This window comes from Cucurbita moschata, unplaced genomic scaffold, assembly GCF_002738365.1.
Source record: "Cucurbita moschata cultivar Rifu unplaced genomic scaffold, Cmos_1.0 Cmo_Scf00020, whole genome shotgun sequence".
Lineage (NCBI taxonomy): Eukaryota > Viridiplantae > Streptophyta > Magnoliopsida > Cucurbitales > Cucurbitaceae > Cucurbita > Cucurbita moschata.
Genome location: NW_019268536.1, coordinates 840,041 through 862,911, shown reverse-complemented (window position 1 = coordinate 862,911; position 22,871 = coordinate 840,041). Strand labels below are relative to the sequence as shown.

The following is a 22,871-nucleotide window of genomic DNA, read 5'->3' as shown; positions in this document are numbered from 1 at the left end:
CATATTTTAACCATAACGTATGAGTAATGCTTAGATCGGCCAAATTCTATAATAATTTAAAATCTTGAAGGATAGAAATAATGAAGATCTTGTAGATGTTCGTTTACAAATCAAATTCTACTAGAAATGAAAGAGTCATAAAGATGTAGTTCAAGAGAGAAGCGGCTAGTGCAACAACAAACATTTGCTCAACTTTTAACATGATAACTTCACAAACAAAGCTAGCAGGTGAACTCACTAAAGTTTAATTTACACTTGTTGTGATAAATGAGATTCATCTCTACAACTTTAAAATTTGGACTAGAAAATCTTTAAAATTTTCGACTCTGATCGACACTGTATATTCATCTCTACCTTTCAGAACACTGTCGCCTAAACTAAACGAAAGACGAATATATAGGGCAAAATTTTATGCCCTCTTCTATAACATTTCAAAGTCTGGTTCGAACTTAATTATACGAGGCTGTAATCCCCCGAGGGAGGGAGAGTAAGTTGAAACAGAGAGGAGAAGGTGACAATGCTAACCAGCAAAATTAATACGCCCAAATGTTTTACAGAAAGTAAAAATGCTGGAGGTAAAACTTGAGAGAGTAGAAGGTATCTTCCCCGCTCAGTCGCACTATACAGTAAGATGTCCTCGTCTTCGGCTTAAATCGAAATCCCCAAAACCAACTATGATCCGATTCTGTTGATTCACTTTCGTTCAGGGAGTGCATTGATCTCTTTTGGTGTAATCTCACAGAGTAAAGTATTTCCCATCACCAAGCACATCCATGAAAGATCATAAAAATTTGGCAGGCACCAGATAGAAGATTGGTGCTAATACTAACTTAAAGATCCATTTACAGTCATTTCGGGCGAGGATTTTGGCGGTATCAATGGATGGTCATCGCCACCTAACTGTCGGTTTTCTGAAGTAATATGTAAGATACTACTGTTGGGGTAACTTCTAGAAGCTGTAGATTCTTTTTCTCTGCGGTTTTCCTCATCGGAATTGCTGCTACTACTATCAGAAGAGCTGCTAGAAATAGCAGGACTTGTCTCATGATTTTCTTCACCTGAGCTTTTGTTCTCATATGGCGTACACAGACTAGTTTGAGTAGGAGTAGCGTTTGTTGTCTTCTTACCAGGTAAGATGGCCTGACTCAGTGTGGTACACAAGGAAGCTAATACACCATCTTTTGGCTTGTACTTCTTGCTCAGTAGTTGCTTCTTGACCATCTGAGGTTCCTCTTGAGGAGCCAACTTCCGCTTCTGCCCGAGAGATTCCATCATTTCGTTGTCTTCATCTGAAGAGTCGGGTTGATCCCTCTGTGGGGGTCTGTAGTCTTCATCATCCTCATCATCATCATAATCAACTAGACCACCTGACCTAAGACTGAAAAGATAGAAGGTGCAATAAGTCTTCAATTTAGCCTTTGTTTGAAGGGTTGAACAGTCTTTTTACTAGTTCAAAGTATTTTTCAAAAGTTTAATAGTGTCTTAAGAATACTTCAAAGTGAGTTTTGAGACGTCTTTCAGAAGGGTGAGAAGTCACATGAAAGTATTTTTCAAAGTGACTTTATTAAAAGGCACTTAAAGTGCTCAAAAAGCCCTTAATTTGTGCTTGTTCCAAGAGGGCCTACGAAAGAAGTGTCACTTAAATATGTTTTTTACAAAATGGGATAGCATGAAAATACCTTACTAGTGGGTAATTTGTAGTAACGCCATTACATAAAGCAGGTTGCGACTGTACATTCTGTTTGGGAGCAGCAGATGCAGTATCCTCTTCATCGCTGAAATGAGTTAAGTTAATGACGAGAAAAAGTTCCAGACAGGAAATGCTGTACTTTATAGCAAGAACTTGCCATGTGAGAACAAAACTGCATACCTGTCTTCATTGAAATAGTCTTCCTCCTCTTTCTCTAGAGCACGCTCATCATTTCTTTTTCGAGGATCAGACGTCTCCAAAGCGCCTTTCATTTCATAATTTTCAAGGCACTGCAAGTACACACGCATCAGATGGGGGGGAATAGAATTTGAAATAAATTAAAGAGATGGAATCAATCAAGAAGGACTATAGTTTACCTGTTCATATTTAACTTTTAAAGCTTGAATGGAAGGCAAGTTTTCAAATTGGGACAACTGATTCCAGAAGGAATCAATTATATATCTAATCAACAACTTTAAGTTTTCCTGCATGACATACAGGCAAAAACGAAAGACACCTGAGTTCCAGAAAGAAAGAAAGGAAGGAGAGCGAGATGATGGAAAGGTATTTACCGTCCTTATAAACTCGAGAAGGTCTAAAACAACAGAATTAAGTAGATTATAGCGATTTCCATTAGCAACAAAAGCATCTATGATAGGCTTGAGAGTGCTGTTCTTGACAAAATAATTTATCAGGTGCTCATCCTGTAAATTAACGAAGTAAAAGACTTAGGTAGATAGTACCACAGTAAATAGAAATGAACCGCTCATTGGAAGAGAGGTCAGCGATTAAAAAAAAAAGGAAAGAACAATGCTAAAAGAACTATTAGAATTACTAGAAATGCAAGGGGATGCTTATAAGGACTAGAGAATTTGGGGGCTTTCCACCCAGCAAGGCGGCATAATAGAATATATATGATAAACATTTTTCATTCATCTATCGTCTATGGAAAGACCATATCTAAATTGGCACTGATGCCACGGTCACTAGAATTATAGTGGCATGGGGTTAGATTGGTTATGGGATACATCCACAAAATTCTATGGTTGGCAATTTTAAGGTCAATCTTTAGGCAAAATTATTTGTTTCATAATTACAAATTCACACTTACATGGCGTGAAAGAATAGTACGAACAAATCGAACTGCAGCAACAACCAAATATTTTTCCCTCCGTTGTGTCAATAGCACCACTTTGTCTATCATATTATTTAGGAGAAAATTAGACCTGCAATAAAAGAATAAGAAAATAAGCCATGTGATCATTAAAGTATATATAAATAGATGGTAGAGGGAATTCAATTTCAGTACTTGTAGACGAGTAGGGCACAAAGATTACTTTATTCTATATGGGTGTTGGAGAACACAAAAGCAAAGTAATTCGCATATGTTTGACAGAATCTCAGGCTTCACGCCATTCTTATCTCCCAGTCCTTCAACAGCGCCTTCAATTTTCTTGGCTGATTTAAAACTTTCTGTAGGACATGATGCTGTTATAATATCTATTAATTGGCCCAAATGCTTCTCATAGAAAATCTCAATAACTGTATCTCTCTGCAAATAAAAAACAGTAGCATATTTCAAGACAAAATAAACAGAGAAAGCAATGGACGCAATTGGAAAAGGAAGAGTAAAGAAAAGAAAAGAAAAGGAAAAAGAGACAAGAAAAAACAATCACATCTTACATGAAAGTTTTACTGACAAGTTTTTCCAAGATTTCAGCAGAAATATAAGAAAATAGAAAGCAGCAATCAAAATGTTACACCTGCGTAAATAAACTCAAATGTGTTGCAAAACAAAATGCAAGCATAATATATCTGTTATACATTAAAAGAAAAAAAAAAAAAAACTGAAGAAGTTCAAAAGGCAAGATTTCATGAAGCAGCAACAAACATCACAGGAATTTCTAAATAGACTCAACTATGCTTGCATTAAAATAACATTAGAAAGCATATTATTGGGAAAAAAATGTTAAAAAGGTACCTGGACTCCAGACAATGCATAAGTATCCAATAGATTACGAAGAATTTCAAGAAACTGGCAGTGCATGTTGTCCCCAAAATCTGTTACCATACCTTTAACCTGCAATAGAAGAAGAAGAAACCTTCTCATTCATAATTTGCCTTCAGTCGACCAGATTAGCTTGTAATAAACAATCCTAAATTCTTTTCCAATTAGTCCTTTAATCATAAACGATCAAAAGGCCTTCCTTGTTTAGCTTGTTGGGAAGGGTTTTCTCTATTCGACCCTAGGATGTTTATTACATTTTTTAGCTTTTCTAACATAACCATCGTTTCTTATCAAAAAAAAAAAAAAAAAGAGTGCTTCCTGACAACACTAATTCTTTGATCAATGGAGATATCACCATCCTTGCTTAATCACACAATCTTTGGATAGTGTAAACTTAACTAAAAGATTATGTTGACGAAATCAAGATTTATAATGAAGCAGAAAACCCTTATCCTTGATAACCAATTGATTAAGAGCTTCAAGAGCAGAAAAGACACAAACCTGATTCAGAAAATTCACTAAGATGAACGAAAATTCTTTCCTATGAGAAAATAAAGTTCTTGGTACAGAATCTTATTTTTCAGAGCTAAAACAAGGAATGGTACTCTAGATAAATATCTTTGACAACTAATGTTTCCCTTTTCTTCTTTGGCTAGTCAGGAACTAAATTTGTGATTAAGATTGCTCTCATATTTTGGGTTCTTTGAGATTTTGTTCACACACTAAAGTGAGAGAGAGAGAGAGAGAAAGATGATCGTGCATACCAGTAGTCCAAAGAGTGGAAATCCTTCCTGTCGAACAACATGAGTACGCAAAAGATTTGGATCCTGATTCAAGAAAAGAATGAGGATATCTGTCCTGCAATCACAAATCAATATTTTACTAGGAGAACGAGAAAAACTATTGCAGATTAAGAATTAAATGCAGACAAACAGGAAGGTTAAATTATGTCGCTGTACTCACCCAGTTAAGACGAACTTTTTATCTTGACTCTGTAATACATCAGTAATGATGTCAAAGATACCTTCATTCATTAGGTCCCTGTAGAAATTGGAATTCTAAGACAATAATAATAAAAACTACCAAGACTGGAATTTACAAATCAATCATGATCGAAATGGAATCAATCAAGTGGATGGGGAATGGCTGTGACGGGCCCATTTGGGCCAAAGCAGGTTTCATCCATCTATACATCTCTACTTAAGTCTGTTCAAATGAAACCAGCAGGTAACGTATAACTTTGTAAGGTTAAAATTAATAGTTATTTACCTGAACAACCGAAGCTGGTGTACCATTTGGAGGCTTTTGCTTAAGCAACAAAACTCATGCAGAAAATAAACCTGAAGCAGGAATGAAATACCAAAAATATTCTTTAGAGGAAGGAAACAAAAACCAAATTCAATACAAGAAATTCTGAATAACATATTTCAACTGCATGCCAGAATGTCCATTGAAACATCAATGCAAAATGGGGACATGCAATCACAGGACGATATACATTCATATATACGTATATGTATATATAACCAATACTCACCAAGTCTTTTTTGGAATCATCAGATGTGGAGGGGGATCTCAACCTAGCAAACAATTCCTGAATAAAGGTACTGTCGTCCTTCAATGAAGTAACAACCTGCAAGAGAAAACCACCTTCAGAGAACGACAGTATAAAAGTCTAATAAGTTCAGTCAGCATTCTAAATCTTACCGTTGCATTGTTGGCATGAATAATCGAATTCAAACTAGCAACCATGGAGTCATCCATCATTCGTGCCAAAACAACGTCCTGAAATATATGAGTAATGATTCATTGACAAAAGAGGCAGGCAAGGATAAAGTTCAGCACTCAATTACCGTACCTTTAAATAGCCAACTCTATATGTCTGATGTATTTTTGACAGAACAAGGGGGTTCTTAATGGGAATAGCCTACAAGATTAGATTGCAGATAGATGAAGGTAAGTCCAAGAAACTAAATTCAAATATTCAAGCAAAATGGTTCCATGCACCCCTCCCAATGTTCCCCATCATAAGAAGATAACATGCAGGTATCAAAGATTCACCTCCTTAAATACAACATGCTCTTTCAAGAAATTACGAAATTTCTGGGGATGTGGAACTTCAGGATCATCTGTATTACACATTAGAAAAATCAGATATTAGTAAATAACAAAGAACCTATAAAATATGTAATGAATGTATTTACATTATCTTGAGTAAATTTTATCTATTTGAATGGAACCAACAGGCTGAACAAATGTAAAGAACAATTATTTCTCCTTCAAAAATTGCATGGACTTCACTGTTTGATACAGCAACAAAGTCACAGGAAATCTATTAAGAGCTAGATAACAAACACTGCCTCATATACACAGGGAAGTCTGCAAATTACTATACATGGCAATTACAGCAATATTTTGTGGGCAAGCAGCCTCAAACTAGAGAACCAAATTTCCCAAGTTGCACACAAAAGCAACAGATCAATAACTAAAACCATGGCTATTACAGCAATAATAAAGGCTAATATACAGAATCGTCCATAGTGTTTTCAGTGATCTCTCATTGGACAGCAAAATTAATGAAAACTGCATACTGATACTCCAATTTCATAAAGGGTTGTTAGACAAGTTAGGCAATTATGGTGTTTAAGCCATGGAATTACTGTCAACTGTTTGCCTTAGCATCCTCTGCTATGGGATAGTTAAGTGGTTCCTTGTTTTAAGTTCGAGAATGTGGTTACAACATCCTTCAAAATCTCCCAGCCTCTACGACGGTCTGGGAGAGTTGTAAGGAAGGAAGGATCATAATGAAAAAATTAAGATTTTCCTGTAGACTAATCTCAAGAAGATGGAAATCTTAGTGAAGCTAAGAGGGAGAGGAGTTGGGTTTAAAGGAAAGTATAAGCATCTTTTTTGAACTGAGGAAAAGAGATTGGAATAGAAGTCTAGGGTTGTGTGTTAAAGAGGCGTACTTCAAAATTCCTATTTGTAGGTGAAAGCCCGCTTTTTCAGTGGTGGATGAAGAAAAAACTTACCAATCTTCTGAATTTGGAAAAAATCTGTGAGGTGGCTTCAAGATTAAAGATTAGGCTCTCCACCTCTATGCCGACTGGTAACAACACCAAGAAAGAAAAAAATCAATTGTGAGAGTGTAGCACGCAAGGTTGATTTTCTTCCTATGAACTACTTGAGACTAATGTTATTCAGGAAGCATCCCAAGTCTCTCTCTGTGAAGGAACCAATTGCAGAAAGAAAAAAATACAAGATCGGCCAAATGGAGGACAGATATTTGCTCGAAAGGAGGTCACCTAACCTTCGAGCTATTGAGGGCACTTTCCAGATTGACATACTGATGAGAGCTTTACGTTAGAAGGAGCTAATCTTGATGGAGGTTGTGGTGTGAGCCTCTTCCTGTACTCAAGGTGGTTTGGCATGAATAGAACCAAAGAGACATAAGATACAAATGGTTGAGTAGCTGCAGTGTTATAAAAGTGAATAAAGCCTTGCCTGACATCATTGTGAATACTCGAGTCACATTTGTGGAAGGGAAGCAAATGCTCAACGTGATTCTTATAGCTTTGGAGTTGGTGGGCGACTGGAAATCTAAGAAAAAGGAGTATTTGCTGAAGCTCGATCGTTGAAAAGCCTACAATAAGGTTGATTGGTTCTTCCTCGATGTTATTTTGGCTAAAAAAAGGCGTTGGCATTAGATGGAGAAGCTGGATGTGGGGCTGTCTGCCCCCAGTTAGTTATTCAATCATTATAAACAGAAGCCTCATGGTAAAATCTTAGCTAGAAAGGGATTGAGACATGGAGATCCCTCCTTTTCACTTTGAAGGGTGATGCTTTCAGTCCATTGATCCACATTTGCTCGAAGAGAAGAATCTTGAGAGGCTAGACAGTGGGGAGTTAGAATGTGGTTATTTCTCCTTCGCAATATGTTGATGACACAATTTTTTTTTTTTTTTGTCTGGGGGAAGAATATCCTGGAAGAATTGGTGGAGAGTGAGGTCCCTTTTCCTCTGTTATTTGGGTCTTTAGCCTAAGTATCTCCAGAACCTCACTGATTGAGATTAGTATTGATGAGCAGGAGATGGCTGCGTAGACAAATGGATTAGGTCGTAAAGCTGAGTCTCTCTCTATAAATTACCTGGATTCCCCCTTGGAGGTAAGCACCGTTCTCTCTCTTTTTGGAAATTTCAAGAGTAAGCTTGCTAAGGGGGAAAACTCTATGCTTTTGTAAGGGGAGCGTTTATCTCTAATAAATTTGGTTCTCAATGGTTTGCTTCTTTACTTCTTTTCCCTTCTTAAAACATTTGTGGGTGGCATTAATAGCATGGAAAAGTTGATTAGAGATTTCTTTTGGAATGGGGGGTGATTTTAAAGCTATAAGTCCTCTTGTGAGTGGAAAATCAGTGCCCTCCCCCTCTGTTAAGGAGAGTTGGGTATTGGCTCACTTAAGCATAGAAATCCAGCTAGTATTCTTATTAAGTGGTGCTGAAGGTTCACCACTGAAACAGGTGAATGCTAGCATTTATGGGGAAGAACCTCTCGGTTGCCGGCTTCACAACCTAAAGGTCGCTCAAAGAACAGACCTTGGTTTCACATTGCCAAATTTGCTCCCCAGTCCCCTGCCGAGAGATTCACAAGATTCAAAGCTCGAAATGTGCCAAGGATTAGTTTTCGGAAAGACATATGGCTGAGAAATCCTCTCTTCAAGCTGCCTTCCCGGATATTTCTAATCTCTCCCTAAAAGAAGTAGCTACATTGGCCAAATGTAGGGATGGAATTCAGGAGACCTGGGATCTGGGGATCAGAAGAGGGATATTTGATATAGAACCCAGGCCTGGGTTGAACTGGAAGAGAAGCTGGAAGGCTTTCATTTGGGTGAACGAGAGGACAATATTAGCTGGTACTTGAACTCTTTGGGAGCTTTTTCCACCAAGTCCCTAGTTTTTAATTTGGCAACCTCAAGACAACTATTTAAAGGCACGTTGACAAAGCTAATTTGGGATTTCCAAAATTCAAGAAAGGTGAAATTTTTCTTATGGTCTATGGCTCATAGAAGCTTAAATGCACAGGAAAGAATTCAAAGGAAATGATGAATCCCTGGATAACATCTTCTTACATTGCTCCCTTACTAGACAATGATGAGAAGATTGCTTAGCCTTTTTTATCACAAAATTTGTCGTCATAGGCATGTCGATTGGTGGCTGTTTGAATCCCTAAGTGGCTCGAAGATGAAAGGAAAGGTCAGGATTTTATGGAAGTATGCTTCTAGAGGCCTTTTAAGATGAGACATAACAAAATAAAAAAGGGAAATGGCAGATAGATCAGGAAGCATACAAAACCATTGAATACAGAATGGTAGTTAATTTTACAGCAGCATCCAAAACCGTGACAGTAACAGTACCATCCAAATACATTGTAGACTACAACAGAATAACTTGAACTGTGCATTCATTCAAGATTATTTTTAACCAATAGAAAAACTTACACTCAAGTGAACCAATAATATCCATGATCAGCTCATCACTGAATATTTTCTCAAAGATTTGCGGACTGTTGAGCAAAACTGAGAAGTTGGGAGAAAACAAAATAACTTTTTATCAGTTCCAGCATCCCGAGCCCATGATAACACAGAGAAGTAAAACTCATACTAACCGATTCCTCTAAATATTTTAAATATCATGTGAAGACCATCAATATTTTCCAAATCTTCACATACTCGGAAAAGGTTTGTCAGCTTTCTGAAAAAATCCTGCTGCATTATGACAATAAGTTTCAATTAGACAGATTTCATAATACTATTAGAAACTAATCTAGTAACTTGAAACCCAGGAAAAAAAATCATAGACCAAACAGAAGAGCCAAGAAGTATAAGAAATTCTATTTACACACATCATGTATTAATTCCTTAAGCAAGAATCTCAGCGGAAGGTGACATCACAGGAAAAAATTTATTGACAGTAAGGGTCAAAGGTTTCATTTTCCAGAACTATAAACCCATAGAAGGATCAAAAGCCCAGATGGTTAACAGTCACAAGCCTATCATAAATAAATAAATAATAGGCATCCAAGAAATGTGACTCGTTGACGTAAAAAGGTTGTGAACAATGACTAAGACTTGGTCTCAACAACAGTTGCAGGTATGTAAAAATGTTCATGATAAACATCGCCAGAATTTCATTTAGAAGCAAAAGCTTTGTAACCGGAAGAACAAAAAGGAGAATAGTTGCAAAACACTTTAAAGCAAGAACTCCAGAGAGAAGTAAACCAAAACTACAGACTTCCACCCAATCCATTAAGAATTATAGAGAAACTAAAAAGATCTTTCAGAATTACCGAACACCACACTTAAACCGGGCAGCTTGCTTACTAACAATATGCTGCTCTTCAAAATTGACATGAACTAACAGCAAAAAGTACCAAATCCATAAAGTTCAAGCTCTTACATCATTCAATAAAAGTTCTGTCAACCTCATTTGATCTGCAATTCCACTCTCAACCACAGTCTACAAAACAAATATTGATACGTTAAACTAAAGGATTGTATAGATTAGTTTTGAACTATAAAACGTCAATACAACTATATGGTTCTTTTTTATTACAATACGCAGGAACCCCAATGAGAGGGTTTGTTCTGGTTCAAAATAATATATATTTAAAATCCCAATGGGGCGTACGGAATACATTTATATGCATACACATGTAGCATACAATAAATGGGAACATAAAAAATGAAAGGAACAAAAAACAAAAAGATAGATGCATCCAATACAGCAAGGTTTGGATTCGGAATGAACATTATAACTTCTGACAACAGAATAGACGGAACTAAACAAACAAGTCAAAAATCGTTCATAATATGCCACTTCAGAAATTCAGGGTATAAAGCTATGCTCCAATACTGTATAGCAAAAATATAGAGAGAAATGTAACCAAGGCTATCAAGTATACATAAATCACTAAGGATAAATAAATAGTACATATTTTCTGTATTTAAATAATTGATTGTTCAGGACCTTCTAATCTATATGTTTCTATTTTTTAAAACTTAGATAAGATTTCAAAAATATGAATGAAAATAATAAATTATTATTAATATCATTACTAAATTTTAAAATATTAATAGAATTTTTAAAAACAACAATAACCACCACCACCCAAAGACAACATCCGAACCCTAATGTTTAACTTCAACTCTGTCACTATCTGACCCTCCACAGCCAAGCATGCACTCCAATAAAAGAAGAGAAGTGGGAGAGAAAGAAAGACAATAGAAACATCTGCCAACACCTTAAGTATTAGCGGAAGTGTAGATAGCTCAACGGCAGGAAGCTCCCTTAGCTCACTATTCACACTATGAAATGCCTCATCTGCACATACCAACAAATAAGTATGGTTAGAAGAAAAAAAAACATATTTTGTACATTATTTCCCAACAAACAATACAACATTAAGCATATAATTGCAAAAATAAAAAAGTAAGAAGCAGAGAAACAAAAAATATTCAAGTTTAATGCCAATGGTACATACAGACTGATGCAGTTTATATTTGTTTGATATCGATAGGTTCACTTAGCTTCAACTGCCTATGCTAAGTGAAAAAACATTCGTTGAAAATATAATTCCCTCGATAAGGAGTAGGTCATGATTTTCAACCCATGAACACAAAAATATCTGTTTTTTTTTTTTTTTAAGAAGAAGAAACCATAAATTCATTTTCAAATTAAATTTTGCAACAGGACGGAAAGGTTGCTCCAAACCACCATAGATGGATAGGAAAATCTTCTCCACTGAGCAATCAAAATGGATATACTATAATTACAAAAAAGCTATGAACAAACCATTAACAAGCATTAAAGAGGACTAGATCTGTATAGTTTTCGGAGGATATGGTTTGTTACTTAAATAGTTAAATTTTTTTCCCTCTTCAGTGTATTCAAAAAAGGTTTTGATGATGTAGAAGCAGCAGCATCGTCTCTTGTTTGAATGGGTGTCCCAGCAGCGAGCATGCTAGCAAATCAGTTGAGTAACCATAGAGCTCAGGTGTTTTCTTGTTTCCAAATGAGTGGACAGCATTGTAAATCTCTTTCTAGGTGAATGTGACTTCCAAGGACAGAGCTATCTATGAACTCTGCCTCAAGTTCTCCACAGCTAAAGAGATTGTGCTCGTCATTCAAAAGGATTTGAGAAACAGACCAACACAATAGAAGAACTTGTGTCCTCACCTCCTTCCTTCAACCATTGGATCTTGAATTTTTGCACCCACTGGAATCCGTTCAAAAAGCTGCCAATTCTAGAAGCTTCTCTCTTATTCAGTCAATTGAATCCGGCCCTCAAATTTTCTAAGGCATCAATAGCTTTCTATTTTCTTTAGCATTTCTTAGGGAAGATTTGGTCCACTCCTTTACATCTTGTTTGAAGTCTTTGAAATTGAATATGAGCTCGTATCCTAGCCCATCCACATATGGCATGTTGATTCCATCAATCCTCCAACAGAGTAGGGAAAGATTTCAAAAAGAGCGACGCATTGTTGAAATAGAAAGGTGAAGCCCATCTAATATCTCCACAATTCAAAGTGATAGAAAAATGATCTGATGTGACACTATCCAATAAGGGTGATATCAAAATCTATCAAGGAGGGGGAGAGCTAGCTGTTCATGAAAGCTAGACCAAGTTTTTTTGCCCAAATGATCTAGTCTTCTTACTCTTTGCTTCTTGATGAACTTGTACCAGGTTGGGCAAGGTTTTGAAGGAGGAATTGAGATAGATAAGGATGTTCTACAATGACCAGTGTCTTCAAAGCGCATGGTCCATCCCTTAAGGTGACAAGTTTTTTAATCGTGTCAAAGTAAGAGGCAACAAAAAGGCATCATTTGAGTGAACCAAGACGCACTTCATAAAATGATTTAAAAAAAGAAAACAAATTATATGTATAATGTATTGGTAAAACCATTTACTAACCAACTTAAATAAGAATGCATATAAATGAAGTATTGGAACTATATATAAGATATAAACATTTAAATATGTGGTAAAAAAATACTAGTTAAATAAAAGATTACATAATACATTTATTGAAAGAAATTAACAAAAACTATTTTAAATAAAACACAGCAGTAACCACTAAGAATTAGAATTAGTAATGTTGTCTTGCAGTTTCAGTTTTACTACCAAGCATGCATGTGAGTACTACACAAACTAGCCCTACACTAGTACTTCATGAAAATGTTAAAAGGGGGGGTACATATGAAACGGCTGAAGCTAACACAGACAAGTTCTTCGATCTTTCCTCTTGTTTTTCTTCTTCTTCATTATCTTTGATTCTGGAATAAAAGAAAAATAGGTTCATACTAAATAGTAACCAAGGGACCAAAGTCCTCATAGGGAAAATGCCTAGCCTGGTTGAAGGCGCTCACCTTAGCTGCCTTAAGGCACAAGAACTCCCAATCACCTCACCTCTTGCCATGGGCCTAGGGTTGCCTTGAAAACATTGTATGTGACAGACATTAAGGGAAGAGAATCGACTAGTCTCCTTTTATCTTGGCACCCTTCCTTTGTAATGTTCATCAAAAGCAATGATGAGAGTTTCAAGATCAATGGAAATTGTTCTTGTGAAGCAACTCCAAGATGTTGTAATGGTGGGTTTATAGACCGCTCCGGGAGAAAGGTTTTGGAGCCATTGGAAGTGGGGTTGGAGGAGAGAGTAGGGTAAGAGAGCATCTTAATAGACATCATATAGACAAAAGTTGAAGAACCCCCAAAAAAATCTTCAAAGTTCAAAAGACCAGTTTGATCATGGTTATTCCATTCGATTGAATCTTGGTGGGAGCATTAAAAATCTCAGAAGATAGTAATTCTGATACAAAGAGAATGACATAATGCGAATAACATTTTGTAAGATCCAACCATGTCCAACAAGCATTTTTTCCTTCCTTTTTTTTTTTTTTTTTTTTTTGGAGCAAGAAACAACTTCTAATCGATATCGTGAAAAGGAAAGTGTTCAAGGGATATAAACTCACGATAATGAAAATAAAATAAACTAACCATATCCATCAAGTAAAACTCATTCATCAGATGGACATTAACTAGATCAACCTATGAGACATTCAATTGAAAATACATGCTTCAACAACTAAAATGGGGTGATTTTAAAGCGTGCAGATGAACTAAAGAGTACAAGAATTAAAGGCCAGGAAGATTATACAAACTTACTGCTAAGATTACTAAAATGAAGATTCCTTTGTACGCTGCATATACTATCCCTGTATAAGGAGTGTATTAGACCTGAACTTAACACAACGAGAAGAAATATAAAGAAAAAAAATCAGAAAGTTAGCCGTCACCAAATGAAAGAGCATCCTGTAGCCTCTTGAAAACTGAGTGCTAGCTCTGTTGAATATTCTGGATCTCTCCATGAAATAATAGTATCTGCAATTCAAACATTTATTAAATTGTGTATTCCATATTTAACTCTACCCCTTGAACTCATGATACTGGTCTGCTTCTAATTTTTCTTTTCCTTCCTTCTTTTATCATAGTCCTAACAGGGGGAAGGGGGACAATAGGTCACAACCTCCAAACCATGATCGAAGTGAACCAAGTGTCAGAGAATAAATTAGTAGTACCTTCTTGCTTCCGATATATATCATCTGAGCTGATACGATGCAGAAGTAAAGTCTCATTGTCTTCCTCATCAATGACAAACAACCCCAACTCCTCTGATCTCTATGATAATAACATATAAGTTAAGACAAAAATGCCAACTGAAAGATTCTTGATCCTTCTCTGATGATTACAAATTTTATAAGAGAAGGCAGTGCAGCAGTATGGATTGATCCCTTCATTGTTTCAGAAACGTCAATCAGATCAAGAAGTCAGACAAACCTCCATATAGTCAACAGTGACGTGGCCTGTTCCTTGGTCATCCCACTTGCCATCATCATTCAATCGGTAAACTTTAACACGCTGAAAAAAAATGTTTTCAAAATTTAAAACTAATTTAATTATATGTTGATCATAGGTTTTGTAGAATTTCAACCCGATGCAAGACATCCTAGACGATAAGACCTCAATGATATTAAAAGGAACAAGCAAACGCAACTCATGCTCACCATTAGAACATATGCACCAAAGGTCCACATCAAGCATTTCAAATTGAAATATACACCCCTAATTTTTCTTATAAGAAACTGCGAGGATTGTATAAAAGTCACGAAAGCATACAAGGTCTACTACAAGAAGGCCTTCCAATTTCTAATAGTCTTTGTGAGTTGAACTCCACCAAGAAGCTTCAGCCAAATTTTGTACACTATTGAAGTATTGATAAAATTAAATTTATCAAACGTTTGTGTTGATTAGTAATTTAGCATGGTACCAGAGTAGGAGGTTCTTGTGTTCGAACCCCTATAAAACATTTCTTCCCCAATTAATATTGATTTCCACTTGTTGGATCTTCTATAAATTTCAAAACTCAAGTGAATAGAGTGCTTAAGTATTGATATAATTAAATTTTGCATAATAAATCAGCTTAAGCTTTTGGATTGATTGATGATTTAACACACATTAACACACATTACGAACAAAAGAATCCTTTGAACACAAATTATATAATAAAATCCAAACAAAAACAATCACACTATTCCAAACAAAGGCTATCACAACAATAATAATATAGTGTAACGTATAAATTATGCTATATTGCGATCACAAATATTGGAAAATTTATGAAACTAAACTTTTTCGGATAGGGAACAACATTATTTAAAAAAAGAAAGAAATGGAAAAGAGGAAAAGAGATCGTGACAACAGGGGTGTGCACGGTCTGGTTTTGCCCATTTTTTGCCAAGATTGATGAACGAACATACACCATGATCCTTTAGTGTCATAAATCGAGGAACCGATGTTTTCCTCAATTCGGTTAAAAATTGAAACAATCAGTTTTGTTTCCAAGTAGTTTTTAGTTTATAGAGGCTTGTGCTTTCACATTTTACCAAACAGACAGAGTGAGAAAGTGAGAGAGTGAGAGGGTGTGAAGTGAGGAAATGAGAACAAGGGGATGCAGAGTGATGAGGTGACACCAATGAGTTACTAAGAAAGTAAAAGGCATGGTGTGAGAGATGAACAACAATTTCAAAGGGACGCCCCAGGTGTGGCAGCAGTGGTAGGTGGCAGTGAGAGTGAGGTGGAGAAGAGAAGAAGATAGTGAAACTAAGTGGCGATGGTCGAAAGCCTGAAGGGGAGGAAAAGGAGAGGAGAGAAAACAAGAGGACAAGAGAGGGTGAGTGAGGGATGTTTTTTTTTTTCTCTCTTTAACAAGAAACGAGAATTTTTCATTAATACAATGAAAAGAGACTAATGCTCAAAAAAATATATAGCAACTAGGAAATCCATAAATCCATAACAACTAGGAAGCTTTGTTTCTGCTATGTTCCATAATATTAAGTTCAATTCCTCGCGAAAGAAAGTCCATAACTCCTTAGCAACTAGGAAGGTCAATTTTCCCGATACAACTTTGAGGATAGGAACACCTACCCCGTTCCCTGTTTCCCACCCAAATGTATGTGTGTGTTCTAATTCGTGAATTGTGATATTCAAAAGCTTTTAATGTTTTATGAGATATTGTTTTGTTGCGTATATATTAGAATTTAATTGTACTTATAATTTGATATTGTTTTAAATATTTGTTTCAATCAGAAATTTTAAGAATTTTTCCCATTTAAATGAAGATCTCCGAACGGAAATTTGCATACTCAAAAATTCCCTCAAACATATTTCTTCTAAAACAGATTTTTTTTAAGAAGAGACAAATTCATTGATAATTGAAATTTTCGAGGGATGTAATATCCCTGATGTTTACAAGAGACCTTTCCAATTTACAATGAGGGAGATATAACCCTAGTAAGTAAAAATATTAGACAATTTACACCCAGATATAGTTTGGTAAACACATGGTCGAAAAATGTTGTACAAGTCTATGTCCATTCCATGAATATTCTTTTTTTTCTTTTTTTCTTTTTTCTACAGGTTCCAAGAGAAAGTCATGATGAGGTTCTTCCATAAAAGGGCTTTTGTAATATTCAAGGGATGGTACGTTAAGGCCATGTTCAGTAAATCATTAACCACCCTAAGGAATGTGAGATGTCATCCTAAGATATTGAGAATTTTTATCCAAAAATTCTAAGCTTGTGTGCATTGCATAAACAAGTGTCTTTGTGACTCATTTCCTTTCTTACCTGATGGACACCAATTTGGAAATTTTGTCATATAGGCCATTCTTTTTTGAAGATTTTTCTTGTGTTAATGGCTTTATGTACTATTTTCCTATTTTCCAAAGGAGAAACTTTACCTTTTTAGGGTGTTTCCTCTCCATATTGTCTTTGCTAGCATGGAATTATTACTTATACTTTTTCCCCTATATCCATCATCAAAGATTTTGTAAGGAAGACCACTTAAATGCTAGAAACCCATGGCAATGAGTCTGCTTCATTTGACAATACAATTGGAGCAAGGTTGAGAGTTAATTCAGCTTCTGTAGCTTCGTTATCCTTTAGGTTCCTATCAAGCTTTCGGTCTCAAAATTTGTTGACACATTCCACATTTCTTTGACTGTGGCTCTTTTTCTATGAAAGAGTCTATATAAAAGTGGATACCGCAAGGTTAGCGTGATGTTTTCAGTCTATCAGTCTGTCCAGAATGATGTGTTTCCTCCCTCACCCACCCTAAGGCGAAATTTGGTTGGTGATGAGGATTTGATGTTTCTTTATGTAATTCCATGACCCCTTTGCAGAAGATTGAAGGGGTCGATCTTTACACGATGTTAAGTATATTCAGCCTTTATAAGTTTTCTCCAAAAGGCATTTTCTTCGTGATGATATCTCCATATCCATTTTGCGAGAAGAGTTTTGTTCTTATTTACTTATTTAATAATTTTTTTTTTTATACGAGAATTTCATTGATGATTGAAATTTACAAGAGGGATTTAATCCATGCCGTTTACAAAAGACCTTCCCAATTTGCAATGAGAGAGGTATGACTATTGGAAGTAAAAATATTAGACAGTTTCACCAAGATTTAGCTTGGTAAACAACAGTGTTGAAAAGTTTTGCGTAGGTCTGTGTCTTTTCTGCAAATATTCTCTGATTTCTTTCTTTCCACATATTCCAAAAAAAAGTCATGATGAGGTTTTTCCATAATAGGGCTTTTGTGTTCTTGAAAGGGTGGTACATTAAGGCCATATCCAAAAAATCCTTTACCTCCCTAGGAAATGTGAGATGTCATCCAAATATATCGAGAATTGTTGTCCAGAAATCCTGAGCGTATGTGTATTGCATAAACAAGTGACTTTGTGATTCGTTTTCTTTCTTGCATAATGGACACCAATTTGGAGAGAGTGTAATGTAAGGCATTCTTTTTTGAAGATTTTCACTCGTGCTGATGGCTTTATGCGCTATTTCCCAAAGGAAAAACTTCACCTTTTTAGGTTGATGTCTTTTCCATATTGTCTTTGCTAGCGTAGGATTTATTGCTTCTACATTTTCCCTCATGTCCATCATCAAGGATTTTGTAGAAAAGACCCCATCAGCTCCAGGTCAGTGCGTCTTCTTTGTTTGACAATATCACAGGGGCAAGGTCAAGGCTTAATTCGGCCCACTCCGTTGCTTCATTATCCTTTAAATTCTTACCAAGCTTCAGGTCCCAAAATTTGTTGACAACATTTCACGTTTCTTTAATCGTGGCTTTTTGCTATAAGAAAGCCGGTACAAAAGTGGATACTTCAAGGCTAGCGTGGTGTTTTCAACCCATGGATCGGTCTAAAAGATGTGCTTCCCCCATTCCCCACCTTATGGTGAATTCGGTTGGTGATGAGATTTTGATGTTTCTTTATGTACTTCCAAGGCCCTTTCGTAGAAGATGGAGGGGTGATTTTTGTTTGATGTAGGAGTATATTTAACCTTTATAAGATTTCACCATAAGGCCTTTTCTTCATGATGATATCCCCATATCCATTTGGCAAGGAGAGCTTTGTTCTTCTTCATTATCGAGAGAAGACCGAGGCCTCCCTTTTCTATTGGGAGGTTTATAATATTCCACCAAACACGGTGTGCGCCATCTTTCCACAAGTAGTTTCTGAATAGTCTTTCTATATCCGTGGCCACTTTTTGTGGCATTTCAAATAGAGACATGTAGTAAGTAGGGAGGTTGGATAATGTGGTGGTTGTCTTCCGCCTTTTGAAGTATAACGTGATGACCATGTTGACAACCTTTTTTTCTATTTTCTCAATAATAATCTTCCAAAAGGAAAACGATTTGTGGTTTCCTTTTAGAGGTAGTCCTAGGTACATATTCGGTCATTCTCCCTTTTTACAACCATATATGCTAGCAAATTCTTCAATGATCTCTGTGCTAATATTGATGCCCATGATCTCTGTTTTTTGGAGATTGATATTTTGTCCAGAGAATCTTTCAAAGGTTTTTATCTTCTTAATCATGTTTTGTATGGAAGAGGCATTAACCAAATCAGAAAAGAGGATTGTGTCATCTGCGAACTGAAGGTGTTTGATGTTCAAGCCTTCATCACCAATCTAAAAACCCTTTATCTGCCCTTCGTATTTTGCTTTTGTCAGTAAGCGACTGAGACAGTCCATTACCACAATGAAGAGAAAAGGGGATAGTGGATCTCCTTGTCTCAGACCCCGTGTGGCATAAATCTTCTCTCTCGGCCTTCCATTGATGATGATGGAGAAATTTGTGGATGAGATGCATCCTTTAATCCACCTTCGCCATTTTGGGCCAAAGCCTTCTGCCACAAGAATGTTTTCGAGGAAAGTCCAATCAACCTTGTCGAAGGCCTTTTCCATGTCAAGTTTAATGACTACACCTTTTTGTTTCTTTCTTTCCCATTCATCAATGAGTTCGTTGGCCATGAGGGATGCATCAAGAATTTGTCAACCCTCAACAAAAGTTGTTTGTTGCCCAGTTATTGTGAAGGGGAGAACCTTTTTAAGGCGTTCTGGTAAAATACCCTTGCTATGATTTTACATAGACCGGTCGTGAGGCTTATGGGACAAAAGTCTCCAACATTGCGAGCATCCAATTTCTTTGAGATCAAACATATGTATGTTTCATTCAGTTGCCATTAATAACTCTGTTTCGAAAAAAATCTTGGAATACTCTCATGATATTTATGTTTTATTGAGGTTGCCATTATCCACCTCCACCATTTTGAGTCAAAGCCTTATGCTACAAAAATGCTTTCGAGGAAAGTCCAATCGGCCTTGTGGAAGGCCTTTTCCAAGTCAAGTTTGATGACTACACCTTTTTGTTTCTCTCTCCCATTCAACTATGAGTTCATTTGCCATGAGAGATGCATTAATCCCTCTACAAAAGGTGTTTGTTGCCAAGTAATTGTGAATGAGAGAACCTTTTTAAGACGTCTTGATAGCACCCTAGCTATAATAAAATCCCATGCTTATGGGATTTTTTTATCCTCATATACTAATTACCTAGGTTTTAACAAGTAAACAATCATGAAAAAAAAATGGGTTTTTTTATATCCTTGTCAAAACCCATCTCAAAACCTGTGAAACAAGTTAAGCCTTGGGTAATTTTCCAAATAATGTTAAAGACCCTTTATAGCTAAAAGTTGTTTGACACAAAAGTAGTTAATACTACTCTCAACCATGGTCTGAAATGAACTTTCAATGACATTCAAGCTTGAAGGATCCTGGGACAAAGTAATGTGAGGACTCATTGCCATGAAGGAAAGAGTCTAAGAAAGCAGTAAAATCACTCCAACCATGTTACAGCAAGGGTTACTAAGCTTTTTTTTTTTTTTTTTTTTCTCCCACTGTGGTCTGAAATGAACTTTCGATGGCATTCGAGCTTCTCCATAACCACTAGCACACAAGACCAATCCTTGGGGAAAACTAATGGGATCAAAGTAAAGTGAGGAGTCATTGCTCCAAAGGAAAGTCTAAGAAAGCACTAAAGTCACTCCAACCATGTTATAGCAAGGACCACTAAGTTGATTTTTTCTCCCATAGTAGTAATCTTTTGTTACTTTTGCAAAACAACCATGCATATACATATTTCTTCTATAAGAATCAAACCAAGCACATATCTCTTGGACATCTTGCGTTATTTGAATCATCAACAATTTTTCCTGTTCATTTTCAAACCAAACAACAAAAAACCTTCCAGACAAATCCCATATAGGTTTGGCTTGCTCATTTTGTGAAAATTGAAATTAAAACCCTACACCCTCAGTCTTCCCCTCAAAATAAATAGACAAATTTTGAAAAATTATGTTGAATATATGACACTTATATCGTGGGGAGGAGGGCCCCCAATATTGGGTCATCAAATATAAAACCTGATGTCTTATTTTAAAAAAAGAAGAAAAAAAAAGGAAAAGAAATTGATATGACGCTAACCAAACAAAAACTTGAAGAAAAACAACAATATTCAAGCCAAGAAAAGTGATATAGAGGAAGTGCAGAGCTGAGTTGAGTTGCGAGCAGCGCAAGAGGGAGAGTAAAGGAAGAGTGCCATTTCTCTCAACGTATTGATAACGTTAAGATCAATAGTGTTGGCATCACATAACCCAATTGCCTTCAATTCTTGTCGCACTATTGCAAGTCAATTCAACTAATATAACAATTTAAGAAGTACCTCAAATCAGCAGCGTACTGAAAGAGCAAATTAACAGCAACCAACGGTTTAGAACGTAAAAAATATCCTTTAAGAGGCCTCCAACTGAAAAAAAATCTCACGAGAAACAGGAAACAAAACGTAATAACCATTCCTCAATGTGTAACCCTCTTCCATCTTCGCTACCCAAAATGGCAAACATATTTCAACCAGCTACAATTAATCAAAATGCAAACTTTGGGGAGTGCCAACATTTCGCCCCACACAAATACCACCCTAACCTCACGCAAACAGCTTTTACACTGAAAAGAGATTTCAAAATCATCAAACCGTACATAAAATAGGAAGTCCAAAAGAACTAAACTCTTCCCCGACGCAAAAGAGCGGATAAAAAAAATAATTAATTAAAATCTACAATTAGTTACTGAAAGACCAACCTCAAGCTCCAAAACGAGGAAATTAAAGTCGGATACGCTAACTTTAGTAGACATAAGCTAAAGTAGAGTTAATCAGCTGAGTACAGGAAAGCTGACCTGCATCGAATTGGAGTTGGTCTGTGATCTCTCCAGCGCGCCCATTGTGCGTCCCGTAAAAACTTGGCTGGAAGTATTCGAATTCAGAGACGAATTGAAGGAGTACAGAAGACGAAATTAGGGTTTAGAGAAGGAGCTGGACGGAGAGGAAATTGGAAGAGAAGAAGACTTCAACGGGGAAGAGGGACCGATATAAAAACCCTAGAAACAGCCGTAGACGAACGAAGAAGCAGTGTGAAGCTTCGCAACTCTCTCTCTCGGCTAATTTCTCGCTCGTTCTCCTCTCTCTCTCCTTTATTCTTTCTTAAAATTCTGGAATTTATAATTTTGTGGCAGTGCGGCCATTCCACCTCCAAACGTACCACTACGCAACCCATTTTAAAATAATAATGATAATAATAATAATAAATATTAAAATTTTATATTATTTTATCTGAAATTGAGCTATACTCGTATTAATGTTATGTTTTAATTTTTTTATAACTATTTTTAAAACGTATATATTTTTTAATTATTATCGATTGGAACATAGCTCAACTAATTGAGACAGATATTATTGGCATTTAGTCAAAACTTTAAATCTAAAAAATATTTATTTTAATAAATATATATAAAAAATAAAATTTCAATCTTGTCTCGCTTGGAATCCAATGTATAATCCTGCATAATCTCGAATGTTATCAGTTCCGGTACATAGACCAAATGATACGATGAATCACAATCTCCACTAAAGGCAGGCTGTTTTCGGCGATTTCCGACATGAGCATGGTGGTCCGTGCGAGATTGCTGTTAAAACCCCACTTTTTTTAGAGGTATAGGTTTAGGATAGGGTCGGGGTTCATCATATTGAAAAGTGGCATGGCTTGGCAACCTTGATGAGGCATCATATTTCCTACCTAACTAACTTTTCCTTCAAACACCGTAAAGGATAAGTGATTGAGTTCCCAATAATACGGCTCGATAACAGATCGCTTATTCTAAAGCA

The 22,871-nt window shown here is 36.2% G+C and overlaps 2 protein-coding genes across 6 annotated transcripts in view; one reads left to right on the top strand and one right to left on the bottom strand.

Moving 5' to 3' along the window:
* The window catches only part of LOC111457500 (chitinase-like protein 2), a 29,539-nt gene that overhangs the window by 2,664 nt on the left and 4,004 nt on the right, over positions 1–22,871 (top strand). The window contains exon 2 of the mRNA XM_023099723.1: positions 15,079–15,085. The gene's annotated coding sequence lies outside the window, so the exon portion shown is untranslated. The remainder of the gene's footprint in view (positions 1–15,078; positions 15,086–22,871) is intronic.
* LOC111457499 (serine/threonine-protein phosphatase 4 regulatory subunit 3-like) lies at positions 209–22,202 on the bottom strand. Of its 5 annotated transcripts, none has more exons than XM_023099718.1 (24): positions 21,887–22,199; positions 14,589–14,669; positions 14,330–14,429; positions 14,048–14,132; positions 13,917–13,966; positions 10,995–11,074; positions 10,151–10,210; positions 9,360–9,459; positions 9,193–9,270; positions 5,760–5,827; positions 5,557–5,625; positions 5,406–5,483; positions 5,236–5,331; positions 4,968–5,038; positions 4,662–4,739; positions 4,463–4,556; positions 3,672–3,770; positions 3,028–3,242; positions 2,802–2,916; positions 2,263–2,394; positions 2,068–2,175; positions 1,871–1,980; positions 1,680–1,775; positions 209–1,378 (listed from the first exon to the last, which is right to left on the bottom strand). In XM_023099718.1, the coding sequence occupies exons 1-24, from the start codon at positions 21,929–21,931 to the stop codon at positions 826–828; spliced, it is 2,661 nt and encodes an 886-aa protein (XP_022955486.1). In that variant the 5' UTR covers positions 21,932–22,199; the 3' UTR covers positions 209–825. The 5 variants fall into 5 exon arrangements, 4 of the variants coding, with proteins under 4 accessions (XP_022955486.1, XP_022955487.1, XP_022955488.1 ...); XM_023099719.1 differs by having other exon boundaries at positions 9,360–9,456; XM_023099720.1 differs by lacking the exons at positions 209–1,378; positions 1,680–1,775; positions 1,871–1,980; positions 2,068–2,175; positions 2,263–2,394 and having other exon boundaries at positions 2,828–2,916; positions 3,000–3,242; positions 21,887–22,201.